Source organism: Schistocerca cancellata, chromosome 6 (genome assembly GCF_023864275.1).
Source record: "Schistocerca cancellata isolate TAMUIC-IGC-003103 chromosome 6, iqSchCanc2.1, whole genome shotgun sequence".
NCBI lineage: Eukaryota > Metazoa > Arthropoda > Insecta > Orthoptera > Acrididae > Schistocerca > Schistocerca cancellata.
In genome coordinates, this window is record NC_064631.1 from 23,110,859 (window position 1) to 23,128,730 (window position 17,872).

Consider the following 17,872-nt stretch of genomic DNA (forward strand, 5'->3'; position numbering starts at 1 on the left):
AAGATCTCTGCCCAAACTCTTTGCCTCTGTATATGTCTGCTTGTGTCTGTAAATGTGTGGATGGATATGTGTGTGTGTGTGTGCGAGTGTATACCAGTCCTTTTTTCCCCCTAAGGTAAGTCTTTCCGCTCCCGGGACTGGAATGACTCCTTACCCTCTCCCTTAAAACCCACATCCTTTCGTCTTTCCCTCTCCTTCCCTCTTTCCTGGCAGGGCGGCCGTTGGTTGCGAGGGCTGGGATTTTGTGTGTATGTTTGTGTTTGTTTGTGTGTCTATCGACCTGCCAGCACTTTTGTTTGGTAAGTCTCATCATCTTTCTTTTGCCTCGTCAGGAAAGACCGTTGGTTGCGAAGGCTAGAATTTTGTGTGTATGTGTGTGTTTGTTTGTGTATCTATCGACCTGCCAGTGCTTTTGTTTGGTAAGTCTCATCATCTTTCTTTTTAGATATATTTTTTTTCCACGTGGAATGTTTCCCTAAATGAATGTCCATTACTACTACTTTCTTTGCATCGTGTTACATGCAAAGCAGGAGGCAGTCTGAAAAACACAGCCAGTTTATACAAACTCAAAGGAATTAGAGGTATCACTACAGTGTGATAAAAAATGTTAAAATCAGTATACTTTCAGAGTGTGAAATATCACTGTGTACATTTTAAACTAAAGCTATTTGGAAACAAATGTATATGGTTTGCAGGTAGATAACATTAACAAACATTATTCAAATGCCATTTTTTTATTTGCCCTTTTACCTTATGATAAAACAATTTGTATTGCAGAAGGTTTGTTCCATAAACAGCGGCACATGGTAAGTATTTTGCAACAGCAATTTGTCTGACAAGCTAAGTAAAACACTAACTTAATGTCACTGCAAAATTAGGAAAGACATGAAAGTCTAGTAAGTGCAATATTCAGGTCTTATTACAAAAATACAAAACAATGATTAGAAGATGTATTAAAGCTGCCACAGTATCTGAACCATTTTACACCTTTGCAGTTTTATTTCCATAACATTACAGTTCAACTGCAGATGACAACAGCAAATGGTAAGATGATTTTTGTGAAAGCCTGCCTGTGGGTTGGCCTGGTCCAATGACAGTGTATGGGATATGACCAACAATGCCACAAGTGGCTTCCCTAAGCAGGACACTTGAAGGTAACTGTACTGTTCCCATTACCAGGCAGTTGACTTTCTGGATCTCACTTTCAGGTAGCGGTGAAATCACGTAGAGCTGTCTTTCTTGCATATCCACTCCACGAATAATACCTTAAAAAATATATATTTAAAAAATTAATGACTTCTCAAATTGATATGTCCTACTACAAGATAATAATGGGAGATGTTATGCAGAAGTACAACAAAATGCAAAGAACAGTCCTACAGCAGGGCCTTTCAGTAAGATATTGGGAACAGCAAAGTTTATACATTGCTAGAGTTTGGGCAAAAATGACAAGTTACTTAGCACATATTTTCAGAAGGAAACAAACAGAAAATTGATTTAGGAAAGGATAAATTGAGCTAAAGGTATTAGTGTTGCATAAATAATAACAGGAACATTAACAAATGTGCTCAAGCAAACAAAAGTATTCGGAATTGTGAGAAGATACAATGACAATATAATTAGAAAATTATATAAAACAATAACAGTATAAAGAAGGTAAATCAGAAACTTAACACTTATGTCACATTTCATTTGTTAACATTATCACCAGCCATACAGGAGAGAAAAAGATTAATTCCTTAAAGGCACCAACTGGCTTTAGAACTGGCTTTAGTATATCATATTCGATCATTTGCAGTTCATAAATGTAATTACTGAATAGAGCAATGAATATGAATTACTAAATGTTCTGGAGTTCATAGATTTGGAAAAAGCTTTTGACTCACTTTCAATTAAAGAGCACTTGCGAAACAAGGCAATTATCCAACTTGCATTAGTACACAGGTGAGTATACAGGATGAACCTGAAATCCACTGACAACACTCTGAAGGTTGTTCAGAGATATTTTACAAGTTTTCATACTACTAAATTGTTACCATGGAATCTGGTGTCAGTAGTAGGGTGCCTATTATATAAAGGCTTCCAGCGACAACAAAACTTTGATTTTCAATACTTCGTGAAATTACTGACTGAATTTGAAAATTTTAAATGATGTTATAATCTACTCATCAAGAGGTATAATATTATGTTAAAAGTTTAACATAAGAAGACAAGTACAGGGTGATTCAAAAAGAATATCACAACTTTAAAAATGTGTATTTAATGAAAGAAACATAATATAACCTTCTGTTATACATCATTACAAAGAGTATTTAAAAAGATTTTTTTCACTCAAAAACAAGTTCAGAGATGTTCAATATGGCCCCCTCCAGACACTCGAGCAATATCAACCCGATACTCCAACTCGTTCCACACTCTCTGTAGCATATCAGGCGTAACAGTTTGGATAGCTGCTGTTATTTCTCATTTCAAATCATCAATGGTGGCTGGGAGAGGTGGCTGAAACACCATATCCTTAACATACCCCCATAAGAAAAAATCGCAGGGGGTAAGATCAGGGCTTCTTGGAGGCCAGTGATGAAGTGCTCTGTCACGGGCTGCCTGGCGGCCGATCCATCGCCTCGGGTAGCTGACGTTCAGGTTTCACAACTAACCTTTTTCGTAGGACTCTCCATACAGTTGATTGTGGAATTTGCAGCGCTCTGCTAGCTCTGCGAGTCGATTTTCCTGGGCTGCGAACAAATGCTTGCTGGATGCGTGCTACATTTTCATCACTCGTTCTCGGCCGTCCAGAACTTTTCCCTTTGCACAAACACCCATTCTCTGTAAACTGTTTATACCAACATTTAATACACCACCTATCAGGAGGTTTAACACCATACTTCGTTCGAAATGCACGCTGAACAACTGTCGTCGATTCACTTCAGCCGTACTCAATAACACAAAAAGCTTTCTGTTGAGCGGTCGCCATCTTAGCATCAACTGACGCTGACGCCTAGTCAACAGCGCCTCAAGCGAACAAATGTACAACTAAATGAAACTTTATAGCTCCCTTAATTCGCCGACAGATAGTGCTTAGCTCTGCCTTTTGTCGTTGCAGAGTTTTAAATTCCTAAAGTTGTGGTATTCTTTTTGAATCACCCTGTATTACAATCAGAAACTTTGTGTTTGTCTTGAGGGAGGGTAATCGAGGCCAAGCAATGCCCGGACTGTATTCATGCATTATTTGAGACTTAATGACTTCCAACAATCTCTCAATTGAGATAAATATCCACATATCCTCCATTTTATGTGATGCAGCATGTATTCAAGGACATCGTTGTCCTTCTCTCTCTCTCTCTCTCTCTCTCTCTCTCTCTCTCTCTCTCCCTCCCCTCTCCCCCCTCCTATCCCCATCCTAAAATAAAAGCAATGTTAATGGTAAGAAAGTAACTATGAACAGATACATTTAATGAATAGTTATTGAACGCCCATGGATATTTAGCAAAACACAATACAAATAGGAAATCTGAAGAAAGAAGTATAAGGTACAACACTTATGAAAAAGATCACATATTTGTATTAGAAGGGAAATTTCTCAAAAATATTGTAAAGTTAATGAATTAAGATGAAAATATTAAATAATTTGTAGCAAAGAAAGTGCATATAATAAAATAGAAAATGTAGTTGTCATTAAAAACTTGTTTTGATATACGAAACCCAAAATCTGCTTTTCTTTGTTAATATGAGAAATGTAAAAGATGCTAAATTTACTTTCTCAGTAAATATGAGGTTGTATCCAGTATTAAAAACAAGCATAAGGAGGACAAAACTCACCAAAACCCAAGCACCGACAAACAGGAGCATGCAGCAGTATACACGGAAGATTTGGATCACTTGGCTGGAGCATTTCCCCTTTCTCACATATACAGAGTGCAACAAAACTGCCATTCATAACACTTAATACTGAGTTTGGGTTTATTGTTTCATGACTAACACACAGTTTCAGATCTTTAAAGCTGCACCTGAAAAGATAAAGATATTGCTGTAAAAACAATAATGGTGCTACTGAAAATGTTATGTAAATGAAAATTCACACATTGTATAATTACAAGGTAACAGTTAGGTAACATGAAAAAAGAAAAGGAATTCAGAATCTTGTAACAATGATGCTTATCATGGTATATAGTTTTGTATCTTTCGGGTTTTGATGTGGTTAACTATCATCTTTACACCAGCTCGGAATTAACTTCTTAGTGTTTGAATTTTCTGTTAGAGGCTCTGTTCTATATGATTTTGTCTTTCTGGAAGTATGTCATGAAATGCAGCATTCTCTTTGTTGAGACTTTCAGCATTTCTTTTCTAACTCTAGAAAAAGAATCCTCTGGTTTCAGAACTAGTATGTGATTCTGCTGCACTAATTCTCCATGGTATTTCAGCAAAATAGATCATCATATAACACTCTTCAATGCACTTTAAGATTTGATTTATGTCTACAATATTCTGGTTCTAAAGTTTTGTTATCAAACTATTACTTATGGCCTGTTCTTATCTTAACTGCAAAGCACAGGTTCATATTAATTAGATATAACTATCTTGCAACATAATTGCCACTTGCACCTAAATATAGTGCTAAATGTAGTATTAGAAAGTCCTTAATGGAATACAAATAAGGAAAGGAATATTGTGGAGACATTGAGCGGTTGATAGGAACATAAACAAGACTAAAAATGTTGGTAAGCTTTCAGATGGAATTCCACAAAGCTATCTAGTACATCGCTCTCTCGCTCTCTCTCTCTCTCTCTCTCTCTCTCTCTCTCTCTCTCTCACACACACACACACACACACACACACACCTCTGCATGTAACATTATTCCAGCTGCCTATACTGTGCTCAGCTCAACTGAGGTCATGGGTTGTACCAGATGGAGTGGGTTAGTGGAGGGAGAGAGAGAAACAGCAAGGACACAGGAAAGTAATGTGGCACGTGAGGTGGAGGTGAGGACTTGCGAGGGGGAGACAGAACAGAGGAAGATGAAGTTGACAAACAGGAAGCTGTGGGAGTGCAATGAGTAAAGAGAGGGGAGGGGGGAGGGGGTGGGGTGGGCGTGGGTACATGGGTAAAAGTGGTGTGGGGCAGCAGCTAGCAGAGACAGAGAGAAAGAGGACCATGGAATTGAAGGGCCTGTTGTAAGGAAAATAACCATTTTTGGCAATAGAGAGAAACTGATCTAGGGGGTGGAGAATCCAGATGGCACAGGTTATGAAGCAGCCACTGAAGACAAGTATCTTGTGCTCAGTTCTGTATTCAGCCATTATGTGGTCAACTCTACTCCTTACCTCAGTTTGGCAGCGCCCAGTAATTTAGATGGACAATTGGTTAGTAATCATGCCCACTTAAAAAGAAGTGGGTAAGGTGAGTGCCTCCCCAGCATCTCACTGTGTGCCACATGCAGCTCTTCCTGCCTGTGGCATATGAGCTCAACAGTGCCACATTGCTATCCTGTGTGGTTGCTGCCTCTCTCCCAGGTAATGCGTGTCTGTGAAGACTGCTGACCTAGTATGCTGAAGATCTTACTAATGCCTTCACAGCAGTCAAGTTAGTTCCCACGCCATTACAATATGTCTGTGAAGGTGTATGTGTACTTTGCAGTAGTTAGCTTTGAAGGTGGACATTGTCTAAAAATTTAGTAGCATTCTCAGTCTTGTTTGCATGTCTTTCCTGAAAAAATACCTTAAAAAAAGAGAAAAATGCCTGTAACATATAACTGCCAAAATGTACACCATAAAAGTCAGAATGAGATTGATTTGGGGGAAGAGACCAAAGAGCGATGTCATTGGTCTCATCGGATTAGGGAAGCGAAAAATCAGGATTTGGTTTCTTGTAGGCGACTATGTACAGCTAATGTGATTGATGTCACTGCAGGGACAGCTTAATTCTGTGCCACTCTTAATTCAGTGAACCCATAAACGAGGTGCATGTAGACCCACTCTTCATCTGTAAACCTATCCATAGTACAACTGTGTATCAGTATTAACGTGCAACTAATACTGCCAGAAAACAAAACCCTAGACAGAAGCAATACTGAATGCAAACCTGAGGAAACGAGTTAAGGAGGGCACTACTGTTGTCAACAACATGTGCTATTAGCAAATGGAAACAAGACATGCTACGCATACCCATTGAGGTTTGCATTTTTTTCAGTGCAATACAGATACAAAGCTAATTAGAGCAAGAAACCAAACAAAATAAATGCAATAGCTCTGAAACAGGAGATGTGAGTTCCTTATACCAAAAAACTGTGGTGTGTGTGTGTGTGTGTGTGTGTGTGTGTGTGTGTGTGTGTGTGTGTGTGTGTGTGTGTGTTTGTAATTCTGTCAGAGATGGTAAGGGATATGGAAGAGCAGTTGAAATGGATGGATATGTAGCACAGTAGACGAGGTTTGCCATTTGGGCAGCAAAATAACTGTTGCTGGCTGAGGTCATACACACCACTGTCAGAACCTTAGAACATGGATATGAAAAGGAGTTAAAAGTGACTGCATGTTAAGCCCAATCAATGGAAAGAAAGATGGTTAAGAACGTGAGCTTACTCTTGAAGAAAGGTCCACAAAATATGCCGTAGAGACAACTAAAAATTACATGTCCTTCCCCATAGAGGTACGATGGATAAAGGGTAAAACTCAGTCGACAGCCAACGCGTCATTTGCTGAAACCGCAGATAACTAAGATGGCATATGTATATTAGAACATAGGTAGTTAAAAAAAGGGCATTCGGTCAGGAAATGGTGAAGATTGATGACAATGAGCACAAAGTGGTGGGGAATGGTGATGGCTAAAACGGTAGTGCCTATCGAGGGTGGAGGGTGCAGTCATCTGCAAGTTGCGGTTCATGTCAGCACCAATGATATCTGTCACTTGGATTCTGAGGTAGTCTCAGTTCATACAAGTGGCTGGCAGGAGGCTGCTGGCCTTGCTCACAAGAAGCCAACGGAGCTCACAATTTGCTGCATCATTCCCAAAATCGACCGTGTTCTACCACTTTCTTCCTTTGTCGTTAATGTTTTACTACTGACACAACACTTCGTTCCGTGCTTCTGTGCAGGTATGTCCATTTTTTTCCAACTTTTGTTACTTTCATTGTTTTCCAGCTTTTAGTACCTGCATTTTATGTGCTGTTTTATCTTCTTGTTTCGTGTATTTTACTGACACTCGTCTCAATCTGTTTTTATGCAGGCACTAAAGACCTCCTGTTGTGCGCCCATACAAACATTTCCATCCATCCATCCATCCATCCATCCATCCTTTGGTTTGGAGTGAAGTGGAGAGCCTCAACCAAAGGCTCCATTCATTCTGTGATGGCCTTGGCTGCAGATTTCTAGAGTTGTGTTATGTGATGGAGAATTGTAGAACTCCCCTTGACATGTCAGGAATACACTACATGAAGGAAATGGCTACTTGGGTAGCAGAGTACCCTTGGAGCACACTTTTTTTTTTCTTTCAAAAAGGAAAAAAAAAGGCTAGGCATTAGTTTGAGGTCCTCTGATGAACACCTGCCAGCTGATACGCAGAGAGCGAAATCAAATCCCATATGAAGTGAAGACCCTTCGACTGTCAAAATTTTGACAGTACAGAGTGCGTTCCGTAAGTAATGCGACCAATTTTTTTCTGATGCAACAGTACACCACAGCGTTGTAACCGGCTGGGCTAAGTGGATGGGGGGTATTAGCTACAAAACACTCTTTGTCTCATTCAGCTGTGACTGGAGTGTCAGGACATGTATTTCCGTCAATCCCGTTTTGAGTTTATGTAACACAGCACAATGGATCATTCTGTACAGCAACAGTATGCTATCAAATTTAGCATTAAACTTGGGAAGTCTGCCACCAAAACGTTTCCATTATTTCAGCATGCCTTTGAGAATGATTGCTTGTCCAAATCACAACTTTTCCGATGGCACAAGTGGTTCATGAAGGGCTGAGAGGAGATCACCAATGAACCTCGCAGTGGACGGCCATCAACCACACGAGTCGACGAAAATGTGATGCATGTGGGCGATTGTCTGACAGACGGCTGAGCCTTCAATTGATAGCACAAACTCTAAACATGTCAAAAACAACTGTTTTCTGCATTGTGACCGAAGATTCGAACATGAGAAAGGTGTCTGCCAGACTTGTCCCACAAGTGTTGACCAACAAACACGAGCACATGCGAGTGCTTCGGTGCCGAGGAATGTTGGAAATGTCTGAAAATGATCCGCACTTTTTAAACTCAGGTATGACTGGTGATGAGTCGTGGATTTTTGAGTACGACCCTGAGACAAAAAGGCAGAGTTCAGACTGGCACACCCCATCATCACCCCGTCCCAAGAAGGCAAGCATGAGCAAGTCCAGGATCAAAACCATGCTCATTGTCTTCTTTGACGTCAGAGGCATTGTCCACCGTGAATTCGTACCTACTGGAACCACACTGAACACAGCTTTCTACTTGGAAGTGCTCAAAAGACTGACAATGAGGGTCTCGCACTGCTGAAGTGACATCAAGGACACGTGGAAAGTTCACCAAGACAATGCGCTGAGTCACAGCACCTTCACTGTCAATGACTTCCTGGCCAGGACCAAGACACCATTGGTTCCCCAGCCTCCCTACGGTACTGACCTGGCTCCCGCTGACTTTTTTTGTTTCCTCGGTTAGAAGGAGTCATGAAAGGAAAACACTGGGACACAACTGAAAGCATCCAGGTGCATGTTACATCCGCTCTAAAGGACATTCTGGAAAAAACACTCCAGGATGCCTTCCAGGCATGGAAACACCACCTCCAGAAGTGTATCGACGCAAGATGGTGCTATTTTGAAAATTTTTGAATATGTTAAATAAATGATTTTTTATGAATTTGGTCGCATTACTTATGGAATGCACCTTGTAAATTGTTGTGCATTCATATCAAAGTTCCTGAATTTACTTTACATCTAGGGTTGGGGTTGAGTTGATTTGGGGAGAAGAGACCAAACAGCGAGGTCATCGGTCTCATCCGGTTAGGGGAGGACGGAGAAGGAAGTCGGCCATGCCCTGTCAAAGGAACCATCCCAGCATTTGCCTGAAGTGATTTAGGGAAATCATGGAAAACCCAAATCAGGATGGCCGGACGTGGAATTGAACCGTCGTCCTCCCGGATGCGAGACCAGTGTGCTAACCACTGCGCCACCTTGCTCGGTTACTTTACATCTAGGAAAATAGTCACATTCAAGTTATTCTTGGAACAAAAGCTGTCTGAAACCTGAAGTAAGAAGCTCCAAAATATTTAGCAAGGCAGTGTGTGTGTGTGTGTGTGTGTGTGTGTGTGTGTGTGTGTGTGTGTGTGTTTTAAATGACATAGGAGGGACAGTGTTCAGTGTAGTCACCAAAAATATTGTGTCTATCAAGATCAAAATTTAATCTGACTGTGAAGTCATCTGGATTGATTAACAGGCCTAGGTGAACTAAAGTTAATTATTGGATGTTTTTACCAGTCACCCAACTGTAGAATCATTCAAAGAAAGTCTATGTACAGTAGTGTAGAGCTACCCAGATTGTGCAATATTAAATTGGAGGTGAATTTAATCTATCCAAGCATAGACTGGGATGTCTATGGATTCACTGCAGGTGTTGCAGACAGCCAGCCTTATGAAGTACTTTTGAATATGTTTTCCGAAAACTGTCTTGAGCAGTTAGTTCAACAGCTCACACACAATGGAAATATTTTAGATCTTGTAACTGCAAACAGGCCTGACCTTGCCAAAAGTGTCAGTATAGAGACAGGGACTAGTGATCATGATATCATCATAATGGCTATGTCTACTAGTAAAGACCGATTGTGGTTTAATAATAAAATTCAGAAAAATTGAAGAAGTAGAGATTGTTGCATTTTCATTTCAAAAAAAGAGCACATAAATGTCAACAGGCAAAAGTTAGTACAAATTTGTACACCTGTAAGAAGATCAATGGGCAAAACATACAACTTCCACACTCATACCTTAGCAATCAAAGGACTCTGTCCAGTCACTTGACAACCAGTCTGATGTGGTAACAGAAGAAAGCAAAAGGAAACCTGAAGTTTTAAATTTCGCATTTAAGAAAACATTTACATATAAGCATCATACAAAAATACCATTGTTTGACTGTCGCACAGACTCCAATACAGATAACATAGAAATAAGCATCCCTTACATTGAGAAGCAACTGAAAGACTTGAAAACAATTAAGCTGCCAAGTCTGGATGGAATCCCAATTTGGTTTTACAGAGAGTACTCTATGGTACTGGCTCCTTACTTAGGTTCCATCTACTGCAAATCTCTTGCCCGGGTGACCCCCCTATACAAGAAGGGCAAAATAACGGACCCACATAATTACAGACTAATTTCCTTAATATAGGTTTGCTGCAGAATTCTTGGACATATTCTCAGTTTGCATATAATAAATTTTCTAGAGAAAGAAAAGTTTCTATTCACAAATCAGCACGGATTTAGAAAGCATTGCTTGTACAACACGCAGCTTGCCCTTTTCTCTCATGATATTCTGCGAATCACAATAGATGGCAACAGGTAGATTCCACAATCCTAGATTTACAGAAATCATTTGTTATGGTGCCCCACTGCAGATTGTTAATAAAGAATTAGGCTCCCTGATATGTGAATGGCTCAAAGACTTAAGAAGTAATAGAACCTGGTACATTCGCCTTGGCGACAAATGTTCACCAGAGACAAGGGTATATCAGGAGTGCCTGAGAAAAGTGTGGTAGTACGACTGCTCATATTCTCTCTATACATAAATGATCTAACAGACAAAGCGAGCAGCAATCTGCAGCTGTTTGTTGATGATGCTGTGGTGTAGAGGAAGATGTCATCGTTAAGTGAGTGTAGGGGGAGACAAGGTGACTTACTGGATACGATTTCTAGCTGATGTGATGAATGGTAGCTAGTTAGTTAGTTAGTTACTTTCATGTTCCAAGGATCATTTTGCACAATAAATTGTCATGATGTATAACGAGTCATTTTAGATTCATACTGCAAATTAATTTGTACATCTATCTGGACTCTAACACATTACCACATTATTATTATTATTATTATTATTATTAATTCCCCCTCCCCCTCGCCGACATGAAAACAAGAAGTACAGATTGAGTCAGCAATTCCTACCCACCACTTTTTACACACTACAAACACAGAAATTCTTCTACAGAATAGGAGGAGTTGACAAGGAGAAACTTTATCAATTTATTTTCAAAAATTACCTTTCTGTCTGTTAGACATTTTATATCACTGGATAAGTGGTCAAAAATTTTTGTTGCAGCATTGTGCACCCCTTTCTTTTCTAAAGACAACCTTAATGTTGAGTATTGAATGTCATTTTTTCTTCTAATAATCTAATTATGTACGTTACTGTTCCTTTTGAACTGTAGTGGATTATTTACAACAAATTTCATGAGGGAATAAATATACTGTGAAGCAGCAGTCAGAATGCCTAACTCCTTAAACAGATGTCTACAAGACGATTGCGGGTGAGCACCACATATTATTCTTACAGCATGTCTTTAGGCAATGAAGACCCTCTTTCTTAAAGATGAGTTACCCCAGAACATTATTCCATATGACATTACTGAATGAAAATAAGCAAAATATGTCAACTTACTGATTTCTCTCTCTCCAAAATTTGTTATGATTCTAAGTGCAAATGTGGCTGAATTAAGTTGTTTTCGGAGCTCCAAAATGCGTTTTTTCCAATTTAAATTTTCATTAACATGGACACCTAAGAATTTCGAAGTTACACTTATCACTGGTGCAATACCCCTAGAGGTGCAGAACTGAATATATGTGTCTTTGTGAAATTCAGGATGAGACCATTCCAAAAACCAGTCAATGATACTTTTCAGAACTGTGTTCTTCACTTCTTCCATTTCTGTATGTATACTGGGAGTAATGAAAAAAAAAGTAAGTTAAAGCAGATGAGTAGGAAAGACAATCCTGCAACATTTGAATACAGCATTAGTAGTATGCTGTTGCACAGTCATGTTGATTAAATACCTAGGCATAATGTTGCAAAGCAATATGAAATGGAACAAGTACGGCAGCAGAGAAAGTGAATGGTGAACTTCGGTTTATTGGGAGAATTTTAAGAAAGTGTAGCTCACCTACATAGGAGACTGCGTAAGGAACACTATTGCGACCCATTCTAGAGTAGTGCTCAAGTATGTGGGATTCCCACCAGACACGTTAATGGAAGACATTGAAGCATTTCAAAGGTGTGCTGCTAGAGATGCTTTGTGAACTGAAATAGGAATCTCTGGAGGGAAGACAATGTTTTTCTTGTGAGGCACTATTGAGAAAAGCAGAAAATGTATTTGAGGCTGACTACAGAATGATTCTACTGCCACCAACGTACATTTTGCTTAAGGATCACAAAGATAAGATGAGAGAAGCTAGGGCTTGTATGGAGGCACATAGACAACCATTTTCCCATTGCTCCATTTGTAAGTGGAACAGGAAAAGAAATGGCTAATACTGGTATGAGGTACCCTCTGCCATGTGCCTTATGGTGGCTTATGCAGTATATATGTAGATGTAGAAGAATGCTGGAGATTAGATGGGTCTAATGAAGTACTGGAAGGACTTAATAGCACAACCTGACTAAAAGTAGGGATCTGTGGATAGGATACATCCTGAAGGACCAAGGAATTGTCAGTTTGGTAATGGAAGTAAGTGTGGGGGATAAACTTTGTAGAGGGAGACCAAGGGTTGAGTATAGCAATCACGTTAAAATGGATGTATGTTGCAGTAGTTTTGCAGAGATGAAGAGGCTTGGGGCAGAATAGGCTAGCATGGAGAGCTGCAGCAAAACCAGTCTTCATACTGATGACCATAACAACATATTTAGAAAAGGATTTCATTTCTGCCACTTTTATTTTAAGCACATTTATATGTGTTACCTGTACAGTCTTACAAATACTTGCTGATCTTTAGTAATACTAGCTGTTTATTTAATCTTTAATGTAATTTATGCTTACAATCCAGTGGCTCACAGATCAATAATAATACGGAACTGACATTATTACAATGAAAACACAGAAAGCACACAAATATATACTAGAGACTATGCATGTATTTACATCATTCCTTTACGTGGGTGTTTTCCAGGAGCATTTCTTTTTCTGTTTGCCTGTCAACTCTCCAATCTGTCTCCACCAACACATTCTGTTATTTTCTGACATCAATTCTATGTCTCGCATTCCTCCTTTTTTTCATTTCTAGTTGTCAGGACATGTTTTCGACCTGAACAATAATAAATGTTATGTCCTCTCCTATTCTCGTGTTTTCAGTTAGCTGGCAGTGCTGAAAAGCTGCAACATTTCAATGAGTTGCATACATATCAACTTCTCCTGTAGTGTTGAAACACTGAAGATGTCCCCCTATATATACACAACAGGTAGCTTGCCTTGTGTATGCAGGCGTCAAACAGGGAATGTGTCAAGCGTAGCACATTAGTAAATAGTGTGCCAGCTATTGTTTAGACATGACAGAAGTTATGGGTAGAGTAAAATGTAAAACTAGATTAGAAGAGGAAAACAATCTACAAAGAAAAATTCATTACAGAATAATAAACAGAAATAAAATGAAAAAAAAGAGAATGGAGAAAAAAGAGAAACAGAAAAATGTAGGGTAAACAAATTGCTTTATCTTCTGGCGTTTGGTGAAACTGTGCAGTGTGGGAGGACTAAATGACTCATGTAGTACTTTGTCACTCTTGTTTGTTGTATTTTGGCACTCTTGTTTATTGAGATGTACTGCAGAGCACTGTTTCTCAACCTTACTACATTGAAATGAAAGTCAGTCATTTCCACGGTAGACAGTTTGATTGTGCCTATCAATGTGCTGTGCCAGTTTACTGTGGTCATCCAAGGTCATTTAGTGTAGACATATAACCTAGTAAACAACTCATGTGGTTGATTCTTCATTAGCTTACATTGACCCATTTCTTCTCTATATTGGCGTTTGTTACAATTATATCCCCTTTTTTTAGTATTTACTTATTTACCCTCCCATTCCCCGTGAGAACCACTCCCCCCCACCCATCTCTCTCTCTCTCTCTCTCTTTCTTTTCCATTTTATCCCTTCTTTCTTTTGATTCATTATTCTTTAATTCCATTATTAATTCCACTTTTCATTTCCTCTTACCAATCCAATCTAAAAAGAAGGTGGAATACTGTCCTTTTAATCTGTATTTTTAGTGATATTACTCTCCACCTACCCTGAATACAATCTCCCGCATCAAATTCAGCTTTCCTTCCTAAGGAAGGCACCTATTGTGCCTAAAGCTAGAAAAGCTGTACTCTATTTTCATGTAGTTTTATCAGCAGTAATAGGTGTTGTGACTCCTTTTAGTAACTATCTGGTTTTTCTTCTCTCTCTGCGATTTTAACAATCTCCTGTGTTGAACTTTCCTTTTTCTAAAATTATAACGTACTATGTTCATACAAAAATGTGGCATGTAAGTAGAAACAGGTCAACTGCCAAAAAATGTAAATTAGAATTATTGGTGAACTGCTGGAACTGCCAAGGCCAACAACATATATTCTGATACAAGTGCCACAACAATGGGAAAGTGTTTACAGCATTTGAAAGATAACATTCATTCTAGCACAACAATGTTGGTGTTCAAATATTGTGTGTGTGTGTGTGTGTGTGTGTGTGTGTGTGTGTGTGTGTGTGTGGGCACGCATGTGCACATGCATATAATAATTTACTTTTTCCCTCTTTCGGGTTCCTGTAAATGCAAACAGCTTTCACATGGCCAGACACTTTAGTTCTTGAATGATTTCTACTCGCTAAAAGATACAGTGAAGCAAAATTCCTATGCAATGTCTCACATATGTGTCTGCAAAATGATAAGGCAGAGACCCAAAGGAAATAATGGTTCTTATGAAACTGCTCAGCTGTCTACGTAGGAAGGTGCCGAACAACTGGTAATACCACAGATGAAAGAAGAAAATATGTGCTACACATTGGCTGATGGTGAGGGATCTGTAATACAAGAATGTAAAGGAAAATTTTGTAAGGTTCTTGGTTTGACAAAAAGTAGAATTCAGACATTAACACATTTAAAGAAGAGTATTGAGACTCTGTGAAGACAGTCTCACTACTCATCATATGTCAAGTGACAACTGAGGTGTGATATCATAATAAATTTCAACTACAACATGTCACCTAGTAGATTATTCTGAATCTTGATTCCTAGCAGTGAATTATTCACTCTTAAGAGTTTGTGTTGCCATGTATCTGGGGAGGGGGAGGGGGGGGCAATTTTTTTCCTCACATACATGCACGTACCTGAAGCCGAGAGCTGGGGCAGTGAGCTAACCTATGATTTGATTGATTTGTTATGCCTACTCACAATAAATCTAAAGAAATCTTTTTCATACTCCATACATAGAGTTGTACTGGTATTACAATTACACCGTAAAAATCTCGATTCATTATCGGCATCACTTTTAGAGGTATAAAGTTTTACCTAGAAGCCATAATAACTTCCCTGGTAGTACAATAGTAGAGCTAGGGGTTGTAATGTATTCATTTATAATCTTGTATAAAACTATAACCTAGGAGTCAGTTCATAGTTTTTCTAGATTTTTTTTACTTTTGTTAAAATAGTTTGATAACAGTAATCACCTAAAAATTCTTAGTTAGTTATGTTTGTTGTTTTTTTTTGGGGGGGGGGGGGGGAGAGAGAGAGAGAGAGAGAGAGAGAGAGAGAGAGAGAGAGAGAGAAGGACATCCATAAAGTGTGGACGTTTTATTACAAAACTGTGCATTATACAAAAGCAAACACAAGAAAAGTTTGATGTTGATGTTTTCTCTGGTGCACCCATATAAATATACTACACACACTTTAAATCAGTTTCTTATATAGCTTTGCCCTGACAAGTACGGTTCTCTGTTAGGTCCATTTATATCACCCTTATCTTAAAACTGCACTGTTGTACTGTACCATACAATGTTGCTTTCCTGCCACACATTGTTGCTTTCTTGACAGGGTTTTTACAGGCATGGTCTTTCCGACCCACAGCCCATTGCACTCCCTTTGCTGCAAACTTGTCTCAGTTAAAAAGCAATTTATTTCACACTTCAGCCACACAGTGGTGCCTAGTTGTGCCAGGCTGTAGTTATATCTAATTTTTATTTATTTTTTTTTTTTTTTTAGTAAACCTTTCCAACTTGTGGAAATGTTAAGTAATTGTATTTGTAAAACTATAAAAATAAAGATGTGCGAGTTACATGTACATACTTATGCATTTAATTTCATATTTCTGACTTATAAAGAGACAGAATTCAGATTGCAGGAAAGTCTGATTCTGGCACCGCACACGGGTTTTGCAAACTGCTTTCCCAATGTCACCATGAAGGGGATAAATCAATCGTGTTATTTAAATTAAATTTGGTTTCATAAATACGGGGTTTCTTTTATAAATTGCTTTTTATAATTACACTGGATGCTATAGGGATTACTGTGAGTACTGGAGAGCTGGAGCTCTTTTGGTTGGATGCGTAAATCATCAGCCTATGGGAATTAACATTTCCTGTGCTTAGTGCTGGTGCTTTGTGCTGCAGTTCTGTCTCCAAAGTCGCTCAGGGACCATCATACTTTGCAGCTCAATGTGTAACCACGCCACACAAATTTTTGTTAAGATGAAGAAAATGGTGTGTTCTGTCAGTTCTTTTATCCTAGTTGTGAAGTAACTACAGTTTTGAATGTTTCAGTGAAAGTTTGAGAATTCTGAGCTTGGAAGTTATTTGCGTGTGAACTTCTGGTCATATTTCAACTCCACGTGGCATGTTTCTTGAATACTTCAGGACATCTTTTTAAGAAGATCAATGAACGACTTGTTGTAGTAACTCGAGAATAACTGTGGGTCAGTAACTGTGCAGGATGTGAATACTGTTCAGGTTGGAGCAGTCAACTTCTAGCTTCTTATGTATGAAAACTAGTGGTGAAAATAATAGTTTCAGCAGTAAATAAGGACTTGATAGCCATTTATCACTTGTTTTGGAGGCAATAAAGCCTGATTAATTGAACTTTAAACCATTTTACACAAATTATTTAGAATCCTGCATGCCCAATTTTTTTTATGAACTTACAGGCACTGCCTCCAAGCTTGAGTTATGTGAAGTTATGCAGAACAAAAATAAGATAATTATGTTTCTGTGGGTTTACCTGGCAGCAAGGGGTTATTTTATGGAAACAGAACACAACATTTGGTGAAAGGACACTTTTTAATGTCTAGTGATTGTGATTTTGCCCACATTGAGAAATGAAAGAGGCTAACTGTGTGTGAAGTTCCAAAATATTTAGTTTGCCTCATAACTGAAACTATGCATACAACACCACTCATAGTGACTGTTATGCTGGAAACAGGTTTTTAAGGCTTTTAAGTCAAGTGCTGAAAAACATAAGAATTTCACCAACATGCATATTTCAAATGTACAGTGGATAGACTGACTGCTGAATAGGTAGAAGTACTGCAAGTTTGATCAACTGTTAATGCAACTGAAGAGTTCAAGGAACTTCATATCTTGAGGAGGAATGTGAAACCTTCTGATCTTCAACAGGTCCAGCTGGAAACACAAACATATGAATTTAGGTCATCTGAAGAAAAGAGAAGGGATTTAGCTAAAATGATATTGAAAGAGAAGTGGCGTTAGGAGAACCTTGTAAAATGAGTGAAAATGGGCATGATTGCAATTGTGTTGTTATTTATGTTAAAGCCATTGTGGACAGAACATCACAATCAGATTTTGTATTATTTTGTTCTTAAAGCCACTTATTCAGAGTAAAACCTGTACAGTTTTCATGTTTGTATAA

General features: G+C 38.7%; 1 protein-coding gene across 2 annotated transcripts in view; it reads right to left on the reverse strand.

The window, feature by feature from the left end:
* Window positions 1-715: 715 nt before the first annotated feature.
* LOC126190788 (polynucleotide 5'-hydroxyl-kinase NOL9) overlaps window positions 716-17,872 on the reverse strand; it is a 70,859-nt gene continuing 53,702 nt past the window's right edge. For both annotated transcript variants that reach the window (XM_049931334.1, XM_049931333.1), the window contains exons 7-8: window positions 3,817-4,004; window positions 716-1,265 (exon numbers count right to left, since the gene is read on the reverse strand). In XM_049931334.1, coding sequence (XP_049787291.1) covers window positions 1,012-1,265; window positions 3,817-4,004 — 442 coding nt within the window. In that variant the 3' untranslated portion in view covers window positions 716-1,011. The remainder of the gene's footprint in view (window positions 1,266-3,816; window positions 4,005-17,872) is intronic.